This window comes from Oenanthe melanoleuca, chromosome 1A (assembly GCF_029582105.1).
Source record: "Oenanthe melanoleuca isolate GR-GAL-2019-014 chromosome 1A, OMel1.0, whole genome shotgun sequence".
Classification (NCBI taxonomy): domain Eukaryota; kingdom Metazoa; phylum Chordata; class Aves; order Passeriformes; family Muscicapidae; genus Oenanthe; species Oenanthe melanoleuca.
The window spans coordinates 37,078,593-37,105,998 of NC_079334.1; the positions used below are offsets into that span (position 1 = coordinate 37,078,593).

Consider the following 27,406-nt stretch of genomic DNA (forward strand, 5'->3'; position numbering starts at 1 on the left):
TGAGCAGGGGGAGTGTGGGTGAGAGAGGAAGACCTGGGCCCTGAGTCGCCCTGTCTATAATCCCCGTCACCAAACACTCATTCAGTTATCAGAAACATTTCAGAGCCCTTGAGATTAATGGCTGGTGCCATGTAAACAGAGCCTTATATTGGGAAGGACGAGTTACCAACAGGCCAGTGTGCAGCAGAAGACCAAGGCAAGATCTGTCCCTGAGTCTCAGCCACCCCAAAACAAAATCCCAAGATGGGCAATAATCTGAAAGCCATACTTGCTTTTGTGCCCTCTAACAAGTGCCAGAAGTACCTCCTAGAAGACCTAGAAGAGATGCCAGTAGATAAAATGGTCGATCTGAGTGGAAGGCAGATGAGGCAGCTGCCTGTGCACATTTGCTCCTTTAGGGAACTGGTAAAGCTGTACCTGAGTGACAACAACCTGAACTATCTGCCCCCCGAGCTGGAGCAGCTGCAAAACCTGCAGATCTTGGCACTGGACTTCAACAACTTCAAGGCACTGCCCCTAGTCGTGTGCACGCTGAAGCAGCTGTGCATCCTCTACCTGGGCAACAACAAGCTCTGCAGCCTGCCCCTCGAGCTCCGACTGCTGCAGAACCTCAAGACCCTCTGGATCGAGTCCAACTGCCTGCAGTACCTGCCCGAAGTGGTGTGTGAGCTCAGCCTGCTCAAGACGCTGCACGCCGGCTCCAACGCGCTGCGCAGCCTCCCTCCGCAGCTGCGGGGCCTGCAGGAGCTGCGCACCATCTGGCTGTCGGGAAACCTGCTGGCAGAGTTCCCTCCCGTGCTCCTGGACATGCCCTTCCTGGAGGTGATCGACGTGGACCGCAATTCCATCCGCTTCTTCCCCAGCCTTGCTCACCTCACCGGCCTGAAGCTGGTGATCTATGACCACAACCCCTGCAGGAACGCACCCAAAGTGGCCAGAGGGGTGCGCAGGGTGGGCAGATGGTCAGAGGAGACCCCCGAGCCCCGCAAGCGATCTGGGGCGGTGATAGAAATCACGCTGGACGAGAAGCCCTTGCTACCTCCTGCTGTCAAGACCGAGCCAGAAGCTGAGCCCTGCTGATGCTCAACTGCCCCTTTTGGCCAAGGTGGCAGCACGCTCCCACCACTGCCCAACCTCTACCTCTCCTTCGCTTGCTGGTGTGCAGGGAGCACCACAGCACCTGGCAGTCAGCAGGAGTATGTGCACCAGCTCAGAGATAATGGGACAGCAAACTTTGTACAGACACCCGTCTTTGTGCAGCAGCCAGCACTCTCCCTAGAACAGACTTCTTCCCTCTCCTGCTCCTCCCATGCTGGGACATGCACAGTTTACAATAGAGATGAAGACTCAGTTAACATGTTTGCCATGGGTGGACTGCATGGAGCACACGTGGACTTGCTGCTCCTCACCTGTGGGCTCTCTTCTCCCACCTTGCTGAGGTGTCCCAGCTCAGCTGGAAGCCACTGCTCAAGGTGATCACTGCTGAGACCTACAGTTCTAATGCAACCCACAGCATTGGTCTCAAATTACTTATCTTGAAGGCATCCCTGTCTGCTAAGTGAGAAGTGGTAGCAGAGTCCCAGCTGATTATCAAGGAAGCAGCACACAGGTACAGGGGCTCTCCTCTTTCTTCCTGCAAAATTTGTGACAGCTGTTCTGGTACTGGCAAGCAGCATTCAAATGATGGTGAGGAAAGCTGTAGGCTTTGCTGCTGGGTTTTGTAACTGACAGCACTGCCTCTAAGGGCAGCTGTACAGGACAAGTTTTCACACAGGAGCAAAGAAGAAAATCAAAGCCTGACTAAAAAGGAAAAGAAAGGAAAAGGCACAAGAGCTGCAAAGGTAAACTTGCATGAATAAAATCCAGGGCTGTGAGCTGTCACTATAGGCTTGCACATAATCTGATGAGGCAAACTTTACTCAGCTGATTTCAGCTGGGCATTTCTCGAGTTTGCAACTTGAACTACTTCAGATCCCCTTAAAAATGCACTTTTTTTTTAAGCTTTGCTTGAATTGAGTAACAAATCTGGCTCAAAGTGGCATTTTAAACATTAGACTTGGTTTACTTTAGCATGGTTGAACTTTAGGTGACAACTTTTTTAGTAAGAGTGGAGAGCCCTTGGTGGCACACTCTGAGTAGAACTGTCTCACCAGCACAGCATGCAGAAGCGGCAGCTGACTTCCCAGAAAAGGTCTGATTCCATGCCAGTCCATGACTGCTTAATGTCATCTACATGCTTGAAAAATTATCTGGAAATATGCAGACTCTGCTAGCACTTGTTGTCTTGTTAAATGAAATCTAAATTTGCACCTGGCTGGCACCCATGTAGTGTGCTACTAGTCAAATAAATAAAAGTATACTAGCATCTTGCCAAGTTAATTCTTTGGAATTAACAGCAAATTCTTTATCTAGTCTTGTTCCAATTTCTTCCTACAAAAAGGAAAGCAGGACATGAGTTAGGGGTGCTTTTTTTAATATCCAAGGTCAATGTTTTATATATATCCCACAGAACTGAGCTGGTACTGTATTTATCTGAGGGGATGGGGAAGAGCGTGGTTTCACTGGCTTATCAATGGTTTGTGCTTCACTCAGCCCTCTACACACAGTACTGTCACTTCTGGAGAGCTGAAGATTGTCAAGAGTTAAGGGGAGGATTCTGTAAGCAGATTCCTTTCATTTTAAGAAATCTAAGGGAGAAAAATCTTTGCACACATACTTGCTTTTTTCAGCTTAATCTTTCTGCTTTGGCAGATGCACCCTTCCACTCTCTCTTCCATCATAAAAAAAGAGCTTCCAGTCAGATTGTCCAGTGTCACTAGAAAAAGATAATCTCTAACTTCAGAGCCTATTTCTAGGACCCCAACTCAAACCTATGCAGCCAGGACAGGAACACACCACTTACACTAACACAGCAGCTCAACACGAAGCTGTGAGCCACGAGGGCTTAGTCACTCCCTGAAGCAGCCAAGCCCTGAGGATGCGCACTACAGCTGTCCTAATGGATCTGCCCTTCCCAGTTCTACAGAAAGAAATACAACTTTGGGGAATCTGAATTTTTTATTTTTATTTATTTCTGTGTATTTTAAGTGGAACCTGGAAGGAACAGAATGAATAGGGTTGTATAAAACCCCTGGTTTATACACCCCTGAAAGTGAATTCTTCTTCACAACACATAAAAGCTCCAGTAAGTAAAAACCAACTGAAGACAGTGCCATTGATGGAGATCTGTTTGTCTCAAACTTCTGTTCCATAACCTCACAAAAACTAGACCATTAAAAAAAATTACTAGGTGAGATCTGGTCCACATATCCTCAGGTACTGAAGGAAATTTAACAGGGGCGATGGTCTGGCACACGTTTTCTGGGGAGAAAAAGAAAAATCAGAAAATTCCCACCATGCTTATGTCCACCAGCCCCCTCCTCACCCACCCTTAGTTTTAATCTTTAGTTAGTATTTTGTATTCAGGGAGAGCTTTATATGACAGCACAAAAAACAGTACCACCTCAAAGTTAATGCACCACCCATGACAAGTTAAAAAAAAAAATCTTGTGATTCAAAACGCAGTGAAACTATCTGGTAGCAGGCACCCAGGGGATAACCTGCCTATCAGCAGCAATTCTTCTCAAACCTTTTAACAAACATGTTTCTGTTTTAGCTGCAGATTTCATCTCAGAAGCAGCTGGACATTTCAGTGCAAAAAAAAAAAGCAAGCATGATCCCTTACATTTTGGTCACCCACTTGTGCAGATGTTTAGTGGTGACCTAAGATTAACTAGACATTACTCAGGCACAGCAATTTAAGTTTGCTCATGGCTCTAAAGGCCTGACAATATTGTTAATGCAATAAAATTATCTAATTTGAAAATCAGCATGTCACACATCAGGATCATTTCAAGTCAAGCATTTTTAGAACAAGATTCTTCTGCACCCTTACTCTTCCACAGAAGGTTTACTCTACACCACTGTGACTGACCATGCAGATACTCTGATCGTACCTTGGTGCTGCTTTAATGATGTCATCAACACGAAGAATCATTTCTGCTGCTTCAGCTGCACTCAGCAAAACTTGTCTCTTGACCTGGAAACTTTCTGTTACACCCAAAACTGACATGTCCCCAATGACACCCTCTTTCATATCTGGAAGAAGAAACACATTAAGAGGTGATTTTTTTGTTTGTTTTTTAACTCAGCTTTTTTTTTATGGAAATTACAAGAAGCTGAGAGCATAGTAACTTACTTGCTCAAATGAACTATACTGATAGTTAGGGAAATACTAAATAAAGTCATCTACCTCAAGACTCCTGATTTAAGCCTAATGTTGCAATTACATACAAACAATTAATGACAAAAACTTTATACACTGTAATGCAGAGACAAGATCCCAACAGGACTCTCAGCACTATGTCCTTAGGTATAATAACTTCAGGGTTCTTCTCCACAACTCTGTGGTTGTTGTTCAGTTGGGTTTCGTTTGGGTTTTTTCGGGGGGAGGAAGACACAAAGGGAAGGATGTTTGGTTCTTCTGGGTGTTTAGGAGGTTGCTGGTTTTAAAACAGTTTTTCTTTTTAAGCTTCCTGTAACTAGACTTAGTATAAGGAAAGTGGTTTTTAGAGGTGAAAACCATCCACTTAGGAAACAAAGGTTTTCACTCTACTGTCAAAAGCCTGGTAGAACAGAATAGGAACACAGTGCTGCAGACCCAAGTTCTATGCAAAACAACCACATCAACATACTCAGTTCTCCCTGCTGTATATATGTGAGACATACTTGAACAACTTTTATGAGCCAAATGGACCTGCCAAACAGCAATTAAAACTGAAGTAAAACTGATCCCCTTACCCAGTCCATAAGTAGTCTTCCCTTCACTATGAGCAGCTCTGAGCTGAGCAACCAAATCAGCACTGTCATAGCCAGCATTATCAGCTATTATTGTTGGGATCTAAGGGGATAAACACAGGTTGTTTTTAATTAATACAGGCATTGATTGTTAACATGAAATATACTTTGATGCTATTAGCTAAGAACTAAATTTCAAGAAGATGCTTCAGAAACATGGCAGATGATCTGTCACTGTGATAAGGAAAAAGTAAAAAACCCAAACTACCTTTCTAACAATTTCAAGACCCTGTTGTAAGAAAGTACTTAAGAGGACAGAAGCATGCTAGCAGATTTGTCAGTTCATTTCACATGGACAGAAGAAAAAAAAGAATCTTGTAATTTTATCATTTCAGACTACAACTGGAGAAATGTTTTAATTTAAAAAGCACAAGCCTGCTGGTAAGCATTAACAACCTGATCATTCTGTTTGCTGATTCTGTGACAGCAAACTTGCATGTGCTGACTGAAGAGGTAATGCCAAGTGTTACTATGCTCTTGAATTTAATTTTCTTGGGACAAAGTTTTTCCCTAACTTAAATTGCAGAAAGTCAATTTTTTCTCAAACTTACAGCCTTTAGCACAACTCCATTAATGTTTCTTGTGACACTCTTACTTCCTACTAAGATGCAACCTCCAGTGCAAGACTAGAAAATTGTAGATAGTACTAAGAGTATGAATACACCCAAACAGCACAAGAGCATCAACAGAAGAACTGCTCTTTTCTAAATCAGCTGTCAATTGCATAAGATGGGATTTTTATGTACTATTTCTGTAGCACTTTTAACAAGCAAATAAGGTGAGCAAGAACCAATTAGAGGAGGGCTAGTCTATGAACAGTCACAATTCTGTAACATGCAGAATTACTAAAATGTCAGTACTTTTTTCCTAAGGAAAAAAAAACCAACATTTTTCCCATTGTTTATACAAGATGTGTTTTTTACTTCGGACAACCAAAACTTTTAAAATAAAACAAATATCTGATGTCACAAGTTAGTAAGCTTCATGAAGCTTAGTCTCTTAATCCAGCAATCTGATTAAATAAACCTACCATTCTTAAAGCCTTAGCAAAGGACTCCATTGCAACAGACTCTTTGCCAGGTGTTCTGACAGCAAGTTCTGCAACAGCATTAGCCATCAGCATCTCTGAACAACCTATTCATAGAAGACACACAGATGTTATATATCTGACATTCAGTAATACAGTAATTCAGTGTGACACGTTCAAAGAATCTGATATTTACCTCCACCATACACAGTTCTTGTGTCCTTTACAGTCTGGGCCAGGACACAGAGAGCATCATGCAAAGACCTCTCTGCTTCATCTAGAATCTGCTGTGTGGCTCCGCGCAAAACTATGGTGCAAGCTTCACCTAGAAAGCACAAATGTAAAAGGATTAAAAAGAGAAACCAGGACACAAAAATGGGCTATCACAAAGCATTTACAATGGTTTTGCTATTACTGCAGTCAAGTTTTGTATTGCTTCATTTTGGGAGCAAAATAAGGGATGATGACATTTCAAAGATATAATGCAATTATGTACACAGTGCTATTGCCTTGGTTTCACAATACCTTATTTAATTTAACAGAAAACTAATCTCACCTCAAAACTCCTTGAAAAATTAAAAGTACTGGCATTTACTAGAACAAGCTATCAAGCTCTCTAAGTATGACATATTGCTACTTTTCTTGTCAATTGAATTTCCATAAGCAGAAACCTTGGTTCCCATCCTTAAAAATAATTGTATGTTCATTTACATAACATTAAACCTCCACAGTTTCAAGCATGAAACCGGGCAGGATTTTTACTGAACAGCAAGGCTTTAATAATAACAGTTACATAAATCATCACAGAATTCCTATGCCTTTCTGGATACTGAACAGCATTAGACAAGGGTTGACACAAATGTTACACTACACCATTAATGATAAAACACTTACCCATTGCTACTCCAGAGAAATGAATGAGTTTATCTTCTCCAATCATGACTTCTTCAATAAGCTTGCAGCTTCCTAGTTTTACCAGCTCAGGGTGATCAAAGGTTGATGCAATTTCACCACCTACAAATGTAAAACCATAAAGAAATTAGAGCTCACAACGAAAGCATCTTTTCAGGGAAGATCTAACTAAGGGAGTGGGAGGGTTGGGTGTGAAAGAAACCGCCTTCATAACTGCCCCAAAATAAATCTGAATTAACAATACTGATAAGCCAAGACCTTCTCATGTCAGCATGTGGCACCAGAAACCTTTAACCAATGCTGACAAATCCTTAATACACCAATGTTTTGTTTCACATCACAAGGACTAAAATGCTAGTGACTTAAGTCTGATAACAGAATAAACATTCATCTTTGCTAGCAGTAAAATGTCAGTATGTTTCAAGTTTCCACAGTATTTACTGATTAAGTATTTATAAAATACTAAATGAAGTCTCTTATGCTTTAAAATTTGAGTTTGTGACACCATTTTGCCTGCCTGATGATGGCTGAGAACCAGTAGCCACCACCATTCTTTTGCATCTCAAGTCTCATTCCATGCTGTAGCAGCAATACTGTGCATGATCTGTAAACTGCCATATCATAAACAATACAAGCATTATGAAAACCAAAACATCTTTGAACACACACTGTTCTAGTTCTTATTCTAGTTCTTTCCTCTTCCTATTAGAAAACTCTTTTATGCATGTGCATTTCCAATGCATGCCAAATTATCCCACAGTAGCTTGCAGCACTGTGTAGTTGCAGCACTACATGGAAAACCAAGACTTATAGCAGAGTTTGTGTATGTTAAAAACTTGTCTTTCAGCTATACTATTCAAGCCAGTGTGATCTGATAAGGCCCATTTGCTCTGCATAGAAAGTGTGCTTTGAATTTGTTCCAGAATGTAAGCAGTGCTCCTCTCAATCAAGCATTTGTCTGTGTCAATGTCCCTACTGACAGTTATACACAATTGCTACTTCAGTTTTGCTAAGATAAACAAGCTACTGTCTCTTCCTTTCTCCTGCCAAGCAAATTCATCCTCCTGATCACTTTCAAATCAACTATGACATCCCAATTAACAATCTCTTAACTTCAGCAATGAGAATTACCTGTAGCATTCCAGAGGTTTTATTTTCATTAGTTACCAGAATCACATTTATGCTGATCTCTACTCAAAATATCCAGATTGTTTATGTCATTTGAGGTCCACCTGAAGTCAACAAGGCCCCCATTTTTAACAAAGGATGACCCTTTAGTTTACTCTATCATTACAGTCAAACAACAACCATTTAGAACCAAGTGTTATTATCACAGAATCAAGATTAACCCATGAAGTTATTCTTTCTGTTGCTAAGTTTAATCTTTTCCTTAGAAAACAAACATTTCAAAATCTCATCAAGCAGGAACTTAACTGAAAATATTTTTTAAATATGAAAGAAAATTACTAACTGGCACTAACTTGTTAAACTATATCCCATTCTTGCATTATAATCCTTTATTCACAGATGCTGGAGAAAAAGAAGCATGATTAAGTCAGTTTAATATTTACTAATGATCAAACAAATAATGTGCCACTCCAAGTTTCATACAACAACATACACTACACACCTGTGACAAGAGCCAGACGTTCTACACCAGCAAAGTCTGCATGTTCAATAGCCATGACCCCAGCAGCTCCAAAGAGATGTTCAGGGTAGTTGTAGATCAGCTGTCTAAAATTCAAACACATCTCAGCATCACACACAGAACAAACCTTTGAAAACAATACAGTAACAAAAGACACCAGATTCTCAGTAGCATGAACACAGGACAGATTTCTGAAAGCTCCTAAACAGTCCATGTGTGAGGCATCTGCCATACATGGAATGTTAACACAGAAGCAAACACAGTGACAGGAAAACATGCACAGCTTAGAAAAAGAAATCAATTAAAACTATGATGCTTTGAAATACTCTTTCTCTGAAGAAACACTACTATCACACTAAGCACAGGCAGTCCTTTGATCCTAAGTGCCTGCTGGGCACTTTACTGCCTATTCTAGCAGAGTGAACCAGAACAACATGGGAAATAATGTAACGCTCCCCTTTTCCTAAGAAATACATACCTGTTAATAAAGCAATTTATTCCATGTTTAAGAATACGATCCACTTTCTCCTTCATTTTTTCTTTCTCTGCCTGTTCTATTTCTGCCACTTTTGCTGTGGAGTCCACTCTAACACGAGAGCCAAAAATCTAAATCAAAGAAAAGAGAGGTCAGTCTCAAAATTCCATTTACAAAAACAGTTTCTCAACAGTAGTTCTGTTACATACCTTAATCTTGTCTGTATCCATACCAGTATTTGCAATAAGAATCTTTGCATTTTCAATTCTTTTTGGCTGATTTACACCAATCTTCTTGTCAAGCAAAAAGCCTGTAGTAACAAAAAAGTCTTGTAAAACTTCAAATTATAAAAGGAGAACAATTACTAGTTACAAAATCCCTCATCTTTAATATTCAATTTAATAATAACATAACAGTGTTTCCTACAACAAATTTACACAGATGTGTAACCTTCAGCAGCTTTATTTCTCAAGTGCATATACGGTCAACACTCAAAGACTTACCTTCATCTAAGTAGGAATCAGCCAAACTTCCACCAAGTTTCTTAATGACATGGATAGCCTCCAAATTACCAGAACCTTTCAACCTAAGAACAGCTTCTACAGCTAGCTTGACAAAGTGATCCTTATGGTGAGTAAGCAATTTTGATGAAAGAGTTGTTCCTGCAATGTTCATCAAGTCTTCACGGAACTTCACTTCATCATTACTGAAATAAAGACAGCTCAGTTAAAATGGAAAGTCTGAAAGCCTTAACTACCACTAGCTATCACCACGAGTCTTTGCCCACTCCTTCTAGCCTGTACCATACTCTCTATTGAGGAATGCTATATGGAATCTCCCCACTGCCCCAGAACACAACCTTCTATTTGAAATACACATTTTGTTAGGAGAATTTTCACAATACACACATTAGAAAGTTTATGCTCTCGAAGTGCTGGGCATGGGAAATAGTTACATTTAAAATGTGAGTACAAAATCTAAAGTAACAGCTCAGATCCTTGTTCCAGGGAGCAAATTACATTGTATTTCATTTCTGCACATCATAAGTAATTTTGAATATCATAAAGCTTCATTAACTCATTTGAAAAAAAACCACCAGTATTTCTTTCTCAACAGTTAAAATTATTAACTCAGCCTTCCCACTGTTTTAATAAGAGTGAAGAATTTACCAATGGACTGTAATTTGCACTGATGTTCTGATCTTAGGTAGTTTTTTATGAAGAGTTAGAGCAAATGGAATTACTAACCCATGATCCACAGCTGCTTTCAGAAGTGCCTCTCTTGAAGCCTTTGTGGCTGCTCTCCAGCCTGCAATGATGGTCTGAGGATGAATCTTCCTCGCAATCAGTAATTCTGCCTCCTATTTAAATGAAATAAATAATTATTTCCCCCCAAGAAAGTACAGCTACACTAACTAGAAAAGACATGTTCATTTATGGATGCAACTTAAAAGCGTAGTTGAAAAAAAACTATCTTCATTTTTCTGATGAAAAATGAAGACAAGCTGACAGATCATTCCTTAAGATGCTCTTGGATCCTAGTTTCTGGACCTGAGATCATCACACTTTCTGACACAGGGAAGAATTACTCATTTCTCAAAGCTCTTTCATAGTAATTTCAGGCTTAGAATTTGGCAGTGTAAATTTTTCCATAAGTATAAAATCCATATAGAGTTTAAAGGAACAGTATGAATTCAGGTCTTGAGCAAAGAACAGAATTTAGCAGGACCTTTTCTCGCGCTAAAAGGAATGAAAACAGACTTCAGAAGACTGAGCCTGACAACTAAGCAGTGCTGCAAGCTGCTCAATGCAATAGCCAGGAAGTGAGCAGTAGAAGTCAACTTTAAATACTTGAGAGTTTATAAAAAATAGCACAAGGAATATTAGTCTAAAATAATACCCAAAAAATGACGATGCAATACTAAGGGCTGTCTTTTTTCCCCCTATGCAATTTCAATAACAACAGAGCAAGCTATTCCTCTCTATGCTTTGGGAGCCCTTTCACAAACACAGGCTAACACACCTCCTACTGGTGGTATCACAGAAGTACACTGACAAACATCTGAAAAAACGTAACACATCACCCTCAGTAATTCAGCTGCCAACACTGTGACAGACGTAGTTCCATCGCCAACTTCATCATCTTGAACCTTTGACATATCTGAAGAATGAAAGCACAGTATTAATGCTATTTTTCTCATGCATTAATTTGGATGAGAATAACAGATCTTACTCTTTGTGTAAAGAGGGAACTGTAAAAAAAGAGAAAAAAACCAGAAAAACGAAATGCAAATTAAATTCAGCATCCTTCAAATTCCTGCTCTTTATTTGCAACCTAGACACCAGTTTCAGCCTGGTGACGGTCAAGATGCTCCCCTCTGTTCCCCATCCTAAAGATGGCTATCAAAAGGAAGTACAGCTGGATAGAAGCTCTAAGATATCAGAAACTATAATAACAGGTCTGCTGCATGAACTGCTGATAAACTGGGGTGAGGCAAACACAAAATCGTTAGGAAACATGACACCCTATAGTTCAGGCTCCTGCTTGTCACTAGTGGACCACTGCCAAAGTAAAACAGTTGCTCACAATGGTAAACTCTGTACAGAAGTGCTCACTGAGTGACAGAGATTTAAACCTGGGAGAAACAGAGAGAACTTCTGTTGCTGAACAGATTTCTGCTCCAAATTTTCCCACTGCAAAAAGAGGGCACAAAGCTGTCTTTCGTCCCTTCTGACTCCTGGGGCAAACCAGGGTTGAGGGAAAAGAGATTAAAAAACAGTTTTGACGAGCAGCATACACGACAATTTTACTTGTGCTGAATGCCACAACTCTTGCAGTACCCTGCCCTTCTTACTTCAGGATTTCAGCTCCCTCTCTCTTCAGTTTTTCACAGCAGTTCAAGAACACTTGACTAAGAACAAATAAAAATTCTGTAATAGAGTTACAAACTAAAAAATATCAAGCCTTTAAGAACTCACCAACCAAGACTTTGGCAGCTGGATTGTCAACTCCAATAGATTTCAGGATGGTTGCACCATCGTTGGTAACTGTCACAGAGCTGTCTCTCCCGGTACTTAAAAGAATCTTGTCCTACAAGATGTGAGATTGAGAATACTGCTTGAAAACACACTGTGACTATTAAAGCTAAATTAACAGGTATGTCTACTGAGAGCCTGCAGCTGTCTTACCATGCCTTTAGGCCCCAGGGTGCTCTTGACTAGGTCACCAATGGCAATGGCACCGACAAAGGATGACTGAAATGGAAATAAATATACCTTAGGGAACAATTTATTCCTAGTGTAATACATGAATTATATGCTATCACACAGCTATTGACATTTTAACCAACCCTTCCACCTCTTTCAACAGAACTTAAGGCAAGTTTTTTAACTGCTAAATTTTGATAACCAGATCAAATATACTGAAATCTCCCACAAACCATACATCTGTCTCAAAGCCAGAAGAAATGCCAATGAACACCAATCTTCTGAGCTCCTGTAGATGGACTTTGGTTTTGACAATTAAGAGTTTCTCCAATTTTCAGTATAAATACACTCCCTCCTCCCTTCTGTTCACAGACATGCAACAAGAAAAACCAGTCAGAGACAGAAGTTCCACACCATGATATAGTGAAAGTATTTTTAGTAGTAGAAAAGACAGTTTAATTACCTCAAATTCTACCAGCTTCTTTGAGAATTAAACTTACCAACCGAGCTGTTTCTGCCTTCTCTTCATCTGCGCCTGCCTTGAAAATGTTCACAGGAGCAAGGGAAATGGATGCCTAAAACACAGTTAATGTAAGAATATTGTTCTACCTTCAATAAAGCCATGTGTTTTAAAAGCAAATTCCTGACACTACCAACTTAAACTAGGTTTTCATTAATAAAATTACTTCCATACCCCATTTTGGTGTGATAATAGGTATATTTAAAAAGTAGTCGAGGTTCTTAAAAATCTGTCTTGCAGTGTCATTGTCTTGTGAGGCATTACAAGACCGAGCAGCGCACTCCAGGCTGCTACCAGCACATCCCTTCATGGCCGTGTGTGCGCTGCTGCTCTGCCGCACTAGCCGTGCAGCCCGAGGGCAGCACATCCAGCAGGAGCCACAAGAAGTCTATTTATTGACCATATTAAGGCTTTAGCATTTTGATACCTCAGCTGAACTCGTCTCTTTTTTTTTTTTTTTTTTTTCATATCAATGCAAACTAATCATAGCAGTAACCAATGTCCGCCTTTAAGGACCAACATTCGCAAAGCACCCAAGGCCTTAAATGAACAATGACCAAATACCGAACACCCGTATCAGGTCTCTCTGAGTCAGGGCGGGGTGTGTGGGGGGATGCGGGGCTCACCCCGCGTGGGCCCCGCCCCGCCCGGGCTCCAGAACCTTCGGGCCCCCGCGCCACCCACCCCCTGCGCCGCGCGGGGAAAGCGAGGGCGCGGCCTCCAGGTCTGGCGCGCGGGCCCGCCCGCGTGGAGCGCAGCCCGCCCGGCCCCGCCGCACGCCCGGCCCTGCCCGGCGCTGCCCTGGGCCAAGCCGCCGCCGCCGCCCCGCCGCTCACCATGGTGCCGCTGCCGCCCGGACCCGCCGTCCGCCCCTTCCTTCAGCAGAGAAGCAGCGCCGCGCCGCAGCCCCACGAGCTCCCCCGGAAATGGCGTCACAGCCGCCGCCGCTTCCGGGACGCGCGGCCTTCTGGGAGCCGCAGTCCGGCCGCGCCGCCTCAGCGCTGCCGTGGGCTCTGTGACCTGGAGACCTGTTAGGAAAAAATTCCTTGCGCTGGGTGGAGAGGCGCTGGGACGGGTTGCCCAGAAAAGCGTGTGTGCCCCATCCCTGGCAGTGTCCAAGGCCGGGTGGGATGGGGCTCTGAGCATCCTGGTCGAGTGGAAGGTGTCCCTGCCCATGGCGGGGGATTTGGAGCTTGATGATTGTTAAGGTCCCTTTCAGCTGAAACTACTTTGTGATTTTGCGGTTCTGTGATATTCCTGGAGGTCAGGAATTCTCAGACAGGTCAAAAGCATTTCTAGTTACTGCTTATGGCCTCCAGTGCATTCGACAGACCAGAGGGCTGCTCTTAGACCACGGCTCCAGTTACAAACAGTGAACAGGAGATGCCCAGCGCAATCCCATCCAATACAGAAAAATTGGTAACTATTCCCCTTTGTCAGTGTGAGACAACGCTTAAAACTTCCTTTGTCACTGCTTTTCCTCTACACAAAAAGCCCGTTACCTGGTCATACGAAATAAACCAAAACCAACCTGTATTATTTTGTTTGACTCATCCTCAAGAATTAATTCCAGTTGGTATCCCTCTTCTTGCTACTAGATACTAAGCTCTTGGGATATATGGAAAGTTATCTGTTCTAGATTCAAACTGGCCAGACAGAAATCTATCCCAATGGAGATGGCAAAAAAGAACATGACTAAAACTCTGCCAACTCTCACCTGTATTGCTAATTTTATCGATACCTGGTTAGTATTAGTTCTTGAGTATGTTAGGCTTTTTGTCCTGTTTTCTTCACTGAGTTAGATACACTTCCCTCCACAACCCTGTTCTGAAAACTAAATTACTAATTTAATTTAATTATCTTTAGTTTTCCTTGTAGTCATGCAGAAAACTGTTTAAGTTTTGCTAGGGCAAATAAAACTGAAATAATGTAAACAGCTTCTCTCAGAATCACAGCATGCATAAAGATTTGAATAATTCATTTTAATTCACATTTGCTACTACTGTGGTGAGCTGGGAGAAAAAAGATTTAAAATGCCTCAGACTTATTGAAGCTGTGGTCTTTGAAAGATCCAATGCTCACAGAAAAACTACAGCAAGTTAGTAAATTTGGTTTGAGGGGCTTTTGACCATTGCTAAACTATGATTCACAATGTGTGAAAGTAGTGACACTAGAATAGGAAGAACACAGCAGCAGTGCTGGTTCTGTGTTCCTGCCTCTCTCAGCTGTGCAGTGCCCTCACCTGTGTTGTGCCAAGGGCAATTTTTCAAGTTGCATTGTATGTGAAGAAAAAAATGCCCCATCTAAAAAATCTCATTTAAAAGAAAATCTTAATGTGCATGACAGAGATGTGACGAAAAACCAGCAGAAATGAAACAAAATCTTGGCAATGAATTTACAGACTTCAGATCACCATGATCAGTTTGGGGCATTTTTACTACTGAGTAATGACTGGAATATGGAGGCAGGGAGGAGGGCAGAGAGAGTTACATGAAGCAATGATTTATAAAGAAAAGCAGAAAAATTATAAAAGACAAAACACAATACAGTGACGCTAACTGCAAACTACTGAAGTAACCCACAGACAATTTTTAATGTAAAATCAATAGTTTATTGCCATGCTACAATTTTTTTTTCCGAATGAAGTTGGCACTGGTAAGGGGAAAAATGTACATAACACATTGTTTTTAAATGCACATTTGGTAAGCTTTCTCAATAATGACAGCTTAAAAGAAATGAAATTATTTTTAAGATTAATGTGGAATGGCATAAAAATACATTTTTTCTGCATAGTATAAGAAATACGGAATGTTTGTAAAAACAAATTCACTGAACAGGGAAAATTACTTGCAATTTTATAAACAATTTGGCAATGGTACTCCCACTGTTTAGACTTTTTTATATAAAAGAAATAAAAATCTAGAAAGCTACCTTTATACAAAGTTGCTATATTTATGCCTTTAAGTAGGAAAAAACATTTTATAATGCAAATTAGGACATACAATAATCTTACAATATGATACAATGTAATGACAAGAAAGGAACATACAACACAAGATTTTGGCCTTTGTAGAAATGTCTATTTCTGCATTTAATGAAGGTGTTTGTGGCACACTGGTGGCTACTGTATCACTACTGCCAGTCAGCTGTGACTGGCGTGGCGGCAGCCGGCACACAGACTGCTTCCAGGAGACCAAAGGTGATGCTGCAATGACGTGAGACGTGGAAAAGGCAACGTGCCTGCTGGTCGAGCCATCTGGGCTGTGGGACACCATACAACTCTCTTTCCTCTCATACTCTCATTAGAGCATTTCTTATACATTCAGTTATTAAGTACCAAAGTCTTACAAGTGAGAACATCTGTGTTCGCAATTTGGCAAAATTTCAAAATACAAAGTTAGTACCAAATATATAATATATTATATATAAAATGCAGGTGTATGATATACACACATATTCCAATGCAAAAAAATTGCATTATTATGGAGTTAAATTCACTGATATCCATTCCTAAATAACATGACCATTAAAAAAACAGGTGTAATCCTGATCTTTCACACATTTTAGAATCACTTCCTCTTTCATACACAATAGTTAAAACAATATATTTGCAAGTATGACTAAGAAATCAAAATTCCCATAATTATCTGAACTCTGACCACAACAAATAGGATTTGGTTTTCAGTACATGTAATTAAATATATTTATATTTTTACATCTTTTTAGACCATTCCTGAAGAACTTGACCAACCAGGTCCTCAGGTGTAACAGAGCTGTTACGTTAGCAGAACTTGATCTTGCAGGAGCACATCCAGTGGCCCTTGAAGTCAACAGGAATCATTTGTTCGGCTTCAAAGGACACTGCATGCGGACCAAGCAAGCTCTGGAAGGGTCACCCTGCTAACAAGTAAGATTTCCTGTTGACATTAAAGCTCCTTGTCAGATTTCCTTTCCTACTGCCAAGGGGAAGGACTGGAGCAAAGGATATATGGACCTGGGCTCCCTGGGTCGCTTGGCAGGTGGTGCTGGGAACAGCTGTACACAGCACAGCCCCAGCACCGGGGATTGGCACGGTGAGCTTCATGGCACCTTTCATACTCAGGCTTCCCGTGGAAAGCAGAAGAGCTGCTTCCCCCAACTCCTCACTTGGCAATTCGGTCACTACAGGTCTCAGACAGGAGCTCTGGCTGGGACCCCAAGGCATTTAGTACTTTGTAGACACAGAGGAAGACGGTCCCTGTTCTGAAGGTCTTGAGCCTATTTTTTAATCATAGTTCTTACATAATCTCCTTTCTATATACACATATTTGCTACATAAAATAGAATTACACCAAAGTAATGGATATAGCGGAAAACATTGTCACAATATATGTATATTACCACACTAAATAATTACTAAAACTGCAAGAAAATTTTCAAAAATGCCCTTCATAATGTATAAAAATATAGAAATGTCCAACACTTGTTTCATCAACCTTATTTCTCATACTCTGTTTCTACCTGTACACCTACATACTTCCAAACAAAATACTGCGTTAATCTGGAGTAAACACCGTGTTAGGAAAACATCCTCATAAGACATCTGACAGACTTAGTCACATACCTTACAGCACATCACAAGAAATAATGTATACGTGGTCAGAGTAGCAGATGCTAAGTTACTCTTTTTTTCTCTTCTGATTCACTCATCTTGTCCAAAAGAGGAAGTAATTCCTAAAGATCATGAAAGAACCTCAACATGATTTCCTTTTTCATAATCTTCTGTAAGAAGGACATCAGCAAATCTGACTCCAACTTAACGCAGTTTTTTGTGGTGGAATTTCTTCTGAATGTTTTTTTTCCTTGGAGTGTATATGAATTAAAAATAAAGACATAATAAAAGAACTTAGGTTTATATTAAGTAAATACTGTCAAATATAAATGCCTGAATTGCTACCTCAAGGAAGAGATGGGAAAGATCATATCATTAAATTCCAAAAATACCTAACTCCTATCTATCACAATGAAGGACCAGACTCCTTTACGGGAAATAGGAGAATTTCAGATTTAAGTTCACTACTAGTTCCTACTCCATTAGTTTCATCTTATTTGCAGCCATTAAATAAATTAGTACAGTGCAGAAATGGAATTTCACCATGGATCTCACCTTACATGAAGCAAGGAATACTGCTTAAAAACAGAAGTCCAAATCAGATACATCATTATATACTCAAAATAGTAACTGACATTAATCAGAATTTCCATTTTTACTTCACCGTCAATGAACAAGAACAATCTGCTCTCTCCTGAATCTCTCTCACAATTCAACAATTATAATTTCTATAAAAGCTCTGAAGACTTTAATAGAATTAGTGCTTCAATGCACATCACCAGATTCAACCCCTGTCAAATGCAAAACATACTTATTGGGGGAAACAAAAGATGTTCTAATGAATGTCATGGTTTTCAGAATGGTCTTTTTCAATATTGTTTTAGGAAGTCAGCAAAAATCACCACAAAAATTAAAACAATTGGTCCTCCTTCTGACATCATTTTGAGGAAAATACTATTTTCCTGATGTAACAATGGAATAAATTCTCACTCCCTGTATTTCTAGCACAATCTTTATTATGTACTTTTGGTCACTTTTTTGTGTTAACAACTCCATTTCCTTGTTTAAAAGATACAGTAAAGTATGTCTTTCCCAAATCATTGCACTAAAGGAATACCTACAGTTAAAGGTTTCCCCTTGTCAAATGAGTTTGAAGGGCAGCAACCAACTGCACATTATGGATGAAATGTAGAATTGATGGAGATGTTACCATTTTTACAGGACCTAGTTTATGTAAACTTAACATGCCACATTTACTAAAGAAAATGGTTACACATTTCTAGTTTCTCAGTCTATACACCTGTGGGCCCAAAATAAATATGATCTAAATTCCATTGAGAGATTTCAGCTGAAAACTGAATCCTATATTACAGACACTAAATCTAACATCACAGACTTTAAAAGAGACTGAATTGAAAAAAATATTTACCAAGTCTCAAAGGGTAAAGTGCATTGCAACTGCATCTACTTCAAGGGGCAGAAAATAAGGAATGCTAAAGATGAGTAGTGTGGGTGACAGGGACTATGCAGTATGTTTGCAGCGTACACAAAACGAGAAAGCATTATCCCACCTGTAAAATGTAACAGGTTAAAAAAGTAGTCCTGGAAAATATGTCATCCGACTTGTTAATATAATTAAGGCTACAGACAGTTGAAATTTCAGTATGTTCTCAATTCTGGGGACCAGAGCTAAGAAAACATTCTGAAACTTGCAACAATGTAAAAAATTTGCTCAGACCATTCTTTTTTATCTGAGACTATTCAGAAAAAATGCATAGGACAGTGCACTGGAACAAAGGAGGGATATGGCTGGTTGTTGAAATTTCAGCAGGTCATTTACGATCTACCCAAAGCCTCTGCTTCCCTATTTAGTAGTTAAGAATATTATTACTTCCGTACCTCACAGGTGTGTTTTAAGGGTCCAGTTAATTTGTCCAAACTATACAGATGAGGACCATATATTTCTAAGCAGCCAGCTAGATCAAACAGGTTTGCCTCAAAACATATGCTGAAGCATTAGTTCAGCTCACAAATTTAAGTGAGCTGTATGCTAAGAACAAGAATCACACCAGTATTATTAACCCAGTAAGTATTTTGCAATACATGGTAATTTCTCTTCAGTACAGACCAGGAGGTCCATAAGGGGAGGCAAGGGCAAAGATGCGAGGGAGCAGTTACAGAATCAAAGAATCAGTAGGCTTGGAAAAGACCTCTGAGATCACTGAAGCCAACCTATGGCCGAACACCACCTTGTCAACCACACCACAGCACCAACTGCCATGTCCACTCTCTCCTTGAATGCTTCCAGGGACAGTGACCACCACCTCCCTGGGCAGCACATTCCAATGTCTAATCAGCCTTTCTGTGAAGAATTTCCTGCTAACATCTACCTGGCACAGCCTAAGCCTATGTCCTCTTGTCCTGTTGCTGGCTGACTGGAAGAGACCAACCCCCACGTGGCTACAACATTTAAAATGCCTAGCTCTTGGCAGTCTTTACCTTCTTGAGTACCAATGTCTCCTCACAAGTCAGCAAGTCTCTTACAAGAGTAAGCAGAGGCTGACCATGAAATAATTATTAGAGGGTTTGTTTGGTTTTTTTTAATCTCTTTTAAGTTCCTCTCAATGGTCTCAATGACTCCCATCTTTTACTTCAGCAAATTATGTTCTTTGTCCATCTGGTATTGCAGTACCATACAGTCTGTAAAGAATAATGAAAGCCAGAGTGAAAAGGTGGTCTGATACCACCTAGTGGTATGGCAAGAGACATATATTTCAGGTGCTACTACTGCTGCCACTACTAAATGAGAGAAGACCAAAGAAAAAATTGTAGGAACACAAATACACACCAATTTAAAAGACAGAAAGTAATTGTAGTTTGGTTTTTATAAAACTTCAATTCAAATATTGCGTGGAGACCCTTAATGCTTTTTCAGATCTCCAAATGGCTTTTCTTGCATGTTTTTCCTCACAGTTCAAGGGTTATTTTACATCATACCAGTTCACACAAGTGTCAGTTCCTTTGCAATCATGGGCTCAAGAGCAATCTCTTCTGCTGCTAGTACCAAGGTGCACCTGCAATACTGCCAGAATTCTAAGATTATTCAGAGTATTAATAAACAAAACAGAAAAAAAAACTTCTAAGAGTGCCTCTGGCATATTCAACAAACAACATTCTACCTGGATGTACCTGTAACACTGAACAGCCATCACTGTAACCAAATTCACCAACTGCAAAAAGAAAGCAAGTATGCTCATAGATAATACTACCTTCAGATAATTTACTACGTATCCTTTTAAGTTAAAAGTACACTATCACCTATGGATGCACATTTCTAGAAGGTACAACTTTCTATAAAGAACTATCAAGTCCAGTACCCTGCCTCCCGTGTAACCTGTGTCTGATGCTTTAGAGGAAGACAATAACTGCATAATAAACCTTTCCAGTTGTGCAATAATGCATGCTGCTGGAGAGCTGGAATATTTCTGTCAGGCATAAACAAGTAGAACACTGGACGAAGACAACCATTTGACCTTCAAGAGTCTCGCTTTGTCAAATGCAGAGAGTAAGACAAATACATAGGTGACCCTGAACAATTAAAGCTATGTACAAAATTTTGACTTTTAAAACAAGACATTATGGAACAAATAAAAAGGAAACACACAAATGCAAAGAAAAGAAGGCACACTGAACTAAGAAACGACAAGAGAGCCTTAATTCATACAGCCCACCTGTGAATTCCTTCACAAAAAAAACCCAAAACTCTAATGAGATTAAAATTTTGTCAGATTTCAGAGGGAATTTGATATGTCGCTTGGAATTCTATTCAAACAGAAGGAGCTTAAGGCTGATTTTTCATGTGTTTATAGCTCTGATCAACAATTGCCAGTGTGACCTCTCAAATATCACACAAGTTTAGAAAACTGTCAGGAATTAGAGGCCTTCTTGCCCACAGACAAAAAAAAGTGTGGTGCTTATATTCCTTGAGATGAACCAATATCTCTTGTGTATGTCAAACTGAATGAATTAACACATTACATACATTTCACTCTGGAGGAACCACTTCAATGAGGAATGAACGTCAGATATGTATACTGAAAGACTAGGTTTACCTGCTAATAATGCACATATCAAGAGGCTTTAAAAAGTATTATAAATGCCATTAATGAGTATAGGCACCAGACCAGAATATTTATAAATTCAAAACTGGCATGTCACTCAGATTCTAATCAATTAAAGAGGCACTGTGAAAGGTGGTGATGCTGCTATGCAGTAATTACTTCTACTGTAGAATGAAATAGTGTTACCTAAAATGAATACTTGCTCTACATTAATTCCCTTTAGTAAGACAAGTACATGAAGTATGCAGAAGAAGTTCTATTAGTCTATAAAAGGCGTTAGTGTTAAGAAATGCAAAGTACTCGCATCTTCAATTTTATAAACTTCACAAAAGGTGCAAATGATTCAATGCTCCCCAGGCTCACATAGGCAGGTCAGTACTGTTATGTCTAGTTTTCCTAGAAGTACCATCATCTCGGGGCAGTGCTTTTTGCAAGCTTGACATAGCAGCAGTTCTTTCAATGTCTATCACAGCATACAGCTCTGTGCGCCTGGTTGGAGTTTGCGGAAGTGGAGTGGTGGGGGTTTTTGGAGTCTGAGGGTTGTCAGAGTCACTACCACCTTCCAAGTCAACCTGTATATAGTTGAGCTGCCTGTGTTCTAAACTTGGACGCCTAATGTCAAAGTTAAAGACTGTTGGGGTACAGTCCCGACGTCGTGTAAATTCTACTTTATGAGCACTTGCTGGTACTGTTACATTCTCTGTATTGACATAGTTATGCATTAGATCTAGGTTATTGTGGTAGCCATTCAGAGATGGGGTCTTTGGTCCTAAACTGTCATCTTCATCTCTGCTCAGCTTGCGGGCTTCCCAAACAGGAGGCAAGGATGGCAAGTTCTCGTAGTTCAGCAGCGCAGTTCTCCTCTGAGCAGAGTTGTTAATGTTCTGCGTGTCTGAGGTACTGGTTGATGTCAAGCGACCTCTCCTGACCCCTGAGGCACTAGGGATTGATAACCTATTTATATTTTCATACACCAATTTATTACCAGATGGTGTCTCTCTTCGTTCATCACTGTCGTACCCAGTGTCCCATTCACTGTTGTTTGTGCTGCTGCCACTAACTTGATCTCTCCCAAGTTGTTCCAGTTTCTCTCTTTCCATTAACTGCCTTTGAACAGGCGTTGGTCCTAAAACAAACTTCACTCCTTCAGGCTCCAGGAGAACCTGAGCATCTCTGTCATCAGTACACATCTGATCTTCTTTCATTTTAGTTGTTTCAGTGTTTGAAAGTTTTGATTCCAGTGGCACATGCACACTTGATCGATTTTTTCTTTCCTCTTGTACTCCAGTAGTGTTTACATAAGTGTGCACCTAAAAGGGAAAGAAAAGTGAAGAAATTCAAATACTATTGTGCCTTTCTCTCCCCTCCAAATGTATTAACTCCCCACTTTTCTAATCAAAATACCTGAAAAGGAAAACTTGTGATGGCAGGTGTTTAAGAGCAAATGTCACCTCTCTTGCATTTTACTGAACTGTTTTAGGCTTTTTCCCTGAAATTTTGTTATTAGTTATGTCAATGTTCCTCTAACGAAAAAACAGAATTTATCTCTTACACTGATTATTTTTATTTGATGCTTTATCTCAGTTGTGCTCTAGTTCTAGAGCTTGGCTCTAATCAAGACCACCTTGGGCTGCTCCAGCTTAGATCATTACTTGACCTAGGCAGATCACTGAGAGCTCTACTTTGTTGTGACCAACAATTACTTTCGCAAAGTTAATGTTCATAACTTCTAAACTGCAAGGAAATCTACTGTCCATACAAGTATAATTAAAAAAACAAAAACAGAAAGAAAACCCCAGAGAGACCTAAGAAAACCCTCGGCCTCTTGCCTTGTGTACTGCTCCAGGAACAAAAATATAGGTTGGGTCTACAGGAAGAACTATGCATTCTTTCTTCAAGAGCCAACTGCCTCCTAAGAACAGGAACTCAAGTAGAAAATATACAATTCCATATAAAGTGCAGCACTCAGAATTAAAAAGAAGCAGGACTTGGCACTGTATGTCACTAAGAAAGGCAAAAATACACTCCTAGGTTATATCCCTCCAATTTCCACAGTGGATCAATACAAGGCTGAATGGGAAAGACTGGATTCCTTCTCTAAATTTTCATTCTATCTCTGGATATCCAAACAGCAAAAGTAGTATTTTACAGCAGCAGTCATGTAGCTTGCCAGTCTCTGTGTCAAGCTCTGCAAGCTGAAGTGTCATTTACTAGCTCACTTGACTCCTCCACTGATTTTTTAAACTCACTATTCAGTAACTCCAATAATAACACCTGAGCTCTTCTGTGAGAGCTCTTAACAACTCCTTTCCCACAAGATAGTTCAGAACACTGCTCTGGCTACCTTCTCTGGTTTCTAATGCTGTTTCTTGTCACACATGAATGTCTTCCTAAACCACATGACATTTTCAAACCTACAAGTCTAATCAGACTTGTAGGGATTCCACTGAGAGGTATTTCAGCAGCCTGGAGAACCAACCTCATAGAAACCTTATTAAGTTCAGCAACAGCAAATAGAAAATCCAGTTCTTGGTATGAAACAACACCAACAGGCTAAATACCAACTGACTGAAAACAGCCTTGCAGCAAAACTTCAGGGGTCCAGGTGGATGGTAAGTTGAATGTGAGTCAGTAGTCTGCTCTTGCAGCAATGAAAACCAAACATGCACTGATTTGTGTTAGCAATAGCACAGCCAGTAAGTTAAGGAAAGTTACTGCTACCATCAATTCAGGTCTCAGGAGACTGAACCTGAGCTCCAGAGTACAAGACAGACAGCACCATACTGAGGCAAGTCAAGTGGAGGACCTTGACTAAAGAGGAGCTGGAGCACATCACATACAAGGAGAAGCTGAAGACACCATCTTTATGTGAGCTCCATTTTAAGAGAAGGCAGGAAACCACCTAATAGCTGTTTTTAACTACCTAACAGATAAAGCAAAGACGCTTTTTGGGGATGTTCAGCAAAAGGCCAAGGGACAACCAACACCAGATCTAACAGGCAAAAATCTGATAACATATTAGAGAGAAATGATTTCACAAAAAAAGTGGTGAAACACTGGAACACATGGCTCAGATTCTGTGAAATCCCCTTGCCTGTAGTATTCAAAACACGTCCAGGACAAGGCTCCGTGCAGCTGTCTGTAACTTAAAACTTTGATCTAGAGGACTGGAGCTTCCTTCTAACATAAATTGTTCCATGACTTCTATTTGGCAAATAGAAGACTTACTGTAAAGAAGCTTTTCCTGTACACAGAAATTCCTGTATAAAGAGACCAGGATCTCTCATTATAATGTACAATTACTTATGCTTAAAGATAGTTACTGAATAGTTACTGAAATTTTTGAAGAGTATAACACAAACACATACTTTCTGTATCTTTATTTTTGTATGAAGTATTCATTCCTCAGCAAGCCATTCTACAAAATATGATTTTAAAGAGGCAAGGCAACACTTTTCTGAGGTAGTTAAAATACCGTAGGAATACGTTACACCTGCTACTGGAAAACACAAGTGAAAGCCTACAGAACAACCATTAGAAAAATCTGAGGTAATGCAGAACGTAAGTAGTATGAAGGAAAAAAACACCCACTTGCTCCTCTGCTACAAGTAAAGGATGTGTTGACTCTTCACCGACAGAGGGGAGGCGTGCGCTGCCGACAGAAGGATGTCTGCTGGAAGGGTGTGATGAAGCATCTCCAAAAGATGGGTATCTGGGATAGCCGTTGGGTAAACTTTGTGCATTGAACCCAGGAGCTGATTCAATTAGAGAACAAGAAAACCATATTAAAATAGAACATTTTACTGTATATGAATAAGATACTTTGTGTCTTAAGTTTAATTTTCAAAAGAGAAAGTGAAATATATTAAATATTCACAAAGCTCCATTTTGCTTGGAGGAAGGAAATGGAAAACAGAACAGCATCACAGTATTTACTGGAACACATTTCTGAAGCAACCACTGAAACCCAGGTGTATTATACACCCAGTAAACTCCCTCCAACTTCTCTTTCGCCCATTAACATCTCTCCCTGACAAACAGAGACTCCTTTACCTAAGCTTCCACTTCTCTGAAATCATCAGAGCAAAAATCAATTTCTTGTTTCAAATATCAAACCATCTGCCTGGGATTTCAAAAATACCAGAAAATTTTAGGTAAATACTTCACTCACCCATTCATCTACTCAGAGCAAAAGAAAGATTCCAAACCAATTGCACATTGATTTAAATAGTATTTTCCCCCCTAATAACAAGTTTGAAACATTGCCCAACATTAACATTTCTCTGAAATGCTACAGGTAAAGCATGTTGATATATCATAAAGCAATTCAAAAGGTGTATTCATAAGTGTTCTTACACAATAACTAAGCTCCTAAAACTTTTTTTCTTTAAGATAATCCTCAGCAAGTATCTCAAGAGAATGCATTACTGGTAATTAGCCTCTTAGCTTTAAATTAGCCTTCCTTTTAATTACTTAAAGATTAAATTCAAATCAAATGCTGTTTTCAGCTAAGTACCACATTACATTCAGGTATGTCATCTGACAGTAGAACCACACTTACTTGTTGGTGTTCGAGGCGTTCTTGGTACTTCCAACTCAGTTTGATGATTATTCCTTTCTACTACTGGTTCTTCTACCACATTTATGCTGTTATTCTGCATTATTTCTTGTAACATGTTAAATAGCTCTTCTGCCCGGGCACACTTAAAGGCAAAGATTCCTATAAATACACCAAAAAAAAAAAAAAAATCAAAACCCTCTAACTTAGAAACGTGCCTTGCAATATATATAACTTTCAAGAACTAGAACTGGAATCCACATAATGAATACCTGTTAAAGGAGCAAAAGTGTTATGAAATTTTTATTGCACTAAAACACACAGAATTACTTTGACAACCTTTAAAGTGGTTATCTAATAGAAGGATAAGGTTCCCATGCACCAAAAGTTAAAACAGAACAGAAAACTGATTCAGTTAGGAGCAAAACTAAGTTTTGAGTGCTAAATGAGGGGGAAAAAATAAGGTTTTGTTTCCTTTTTAAAGCTGAATGAAAGGATACCTGTTAAATAAATATATATTTTTAAAAACATTAAATGAAACTAAAGTGGTGCTACAAAGTTGTATTTTCTAAATCAGATTTCTATTAAACTACCATAAAAATAAGATACCTGCACAACAGAAAAGGATTTAAACACTAGATAAAAGTTTAGTTTCTTTAAGAAGACTAAAATGCAAAGCTAGTAAGACAAACTGTGTGAAACAGACAGTAACAAACTAATTGCTTTAGGCTAAAGGATAGACACAGAACACAAAGTTAGCAGCAATACCATGTATTTTGCGTGTGTATTGTGCCACTTTGCCTTTGAACAGCAGGGAGTTCCCAACTTACCCTCACCAGCAAAGTCGCAGCTTTGGATTATTCTTCCATTGAAAGCATGAAGTTAAAGTTGACATGCTTGTTAAATGTGGGTGCAGGTGCTCATTTTTTAAAGTGAGTATTACAATCTTAAAACACTCTTTACTGAAAACTACCTACCTATATAGCCACTTCTGCAAGTGCAGTTATGCGAATATGCTGGCAATTACTATCATCATGTTTTATTTAGGGATGCAGAGCTGTGACAGATCAGAACACCAGAAATGCTTCACATGGCAGAAGACCACACAACCCCAGCAGGGAATACACTAAATGGGCTATGAGGAATGATGTTTAGCTATTAATATACAGCTGCTGCACTGCATAAGCTTCATGTTTGCAACACTGCAGTTATAGAGCTTCTACTACTGCATGTCCCTGGCCCCTAATACAGCCACGTACAATAGTCCATATTTAATATTTTGTATATTTCTGAACATTCACAGTGCATATTTAAATCTTAATGGGCAAAACCCAGGATTTTTTAAAAATCCAGATTTACAAACTTTAAAAAGCTCCCAGTACATTTCTGAGAAATTCAGCTGCCTTTAAATACATTCCTATTAAATACAATGTGATCTGTCACACAACATGG

At 39.8% G+C, this 27,406-nt stretch overlaps 3 protein-coding genes across 3 annotated transcripts in view; 1 reads left to right on the forward strand and 2 right to left on the reverse strand.

Moving 5' to 3' along the window:
- The first annotated feature begins 178 nt into the window (after positions 1-178).
- LRRC10 (leucine rich repeat containing 10) lies at positions 179-2,371 on the forward strand. The gene has a single exon (XM_056482104.1). It carries the CDS (start codon positions 244-246, stop codon positions 1,078-1,080), a length of 837 nt encoding a protein of 278 aa, XP_056338079.1. The 5' UTR covers positions 179-243; the 3' UTR covers positions 1,081-2,371.
- A 678-nt stretch (positions 2,372-3,049) lies between these two features.
- Positions 3,050-13,644, reverse strand: CCT2 (chaperonin containing TCP1 subunit 2). Its single transcript, XM_056482105.1, has 16 exons — positions 13,521-13,644; positions 12,665-12,739; positions 12,147-12,212; positions 11,937-12,048; positions 11,042-11,118; positions 10,206-10,318; positions 9,462-9,664; positions 9,168-9,268; positions 8,962-9,089; positions 8,466-8,569; positions 6,818-6,937; positions 6,120-6,248; positions 5,927-6,030; positions 4,840-4,939; positions 3,996-4,137; positions 3,050-3,360 (listed from the first exon to the last, which is right to left on the reverse strand). Exons 1-16 carry the CDS (start codon positions 13,521-13,523, stop codon positions 3,330-3,332), a joined length of 1,608 nt encoding a protein of 535 aa, XP_056338080.1. The 5' UTR covers positions 13,524-13,644; the 3' UTR covers positions 3,050-3,329.
- A 1,494-nt stretch (positions 13,645-15,138) lies between these two features.
- FRS2 (fibroblast growth factor receptor substrate 2) overlaps positions 15,139-27,406 on the reverse strand; it is a 51,231-nt gene continuing 38,963 nt past the window's right edge. The window contains exons 5-7 of the mRNA XM_056482106.1: positions 25,958-26,116; positions 24,988-25,151; positions 15,139-22,706 (exon numbers count right to left, since the gene is read on the reverse strand). Of these exons, the coding sequence (XP_056338081.1) occupies positions 21,756-22,706; positions 24,988-25,151; positions 25,958-26,116 (1,274 nt within the window). The 3' untranslated portion in view covers positions 15,139-21,755. The remainder of the gene's footprint in view (positions 22,707-24,987; positions 25,152-25,957; positions 26,117-27,406) is intronic.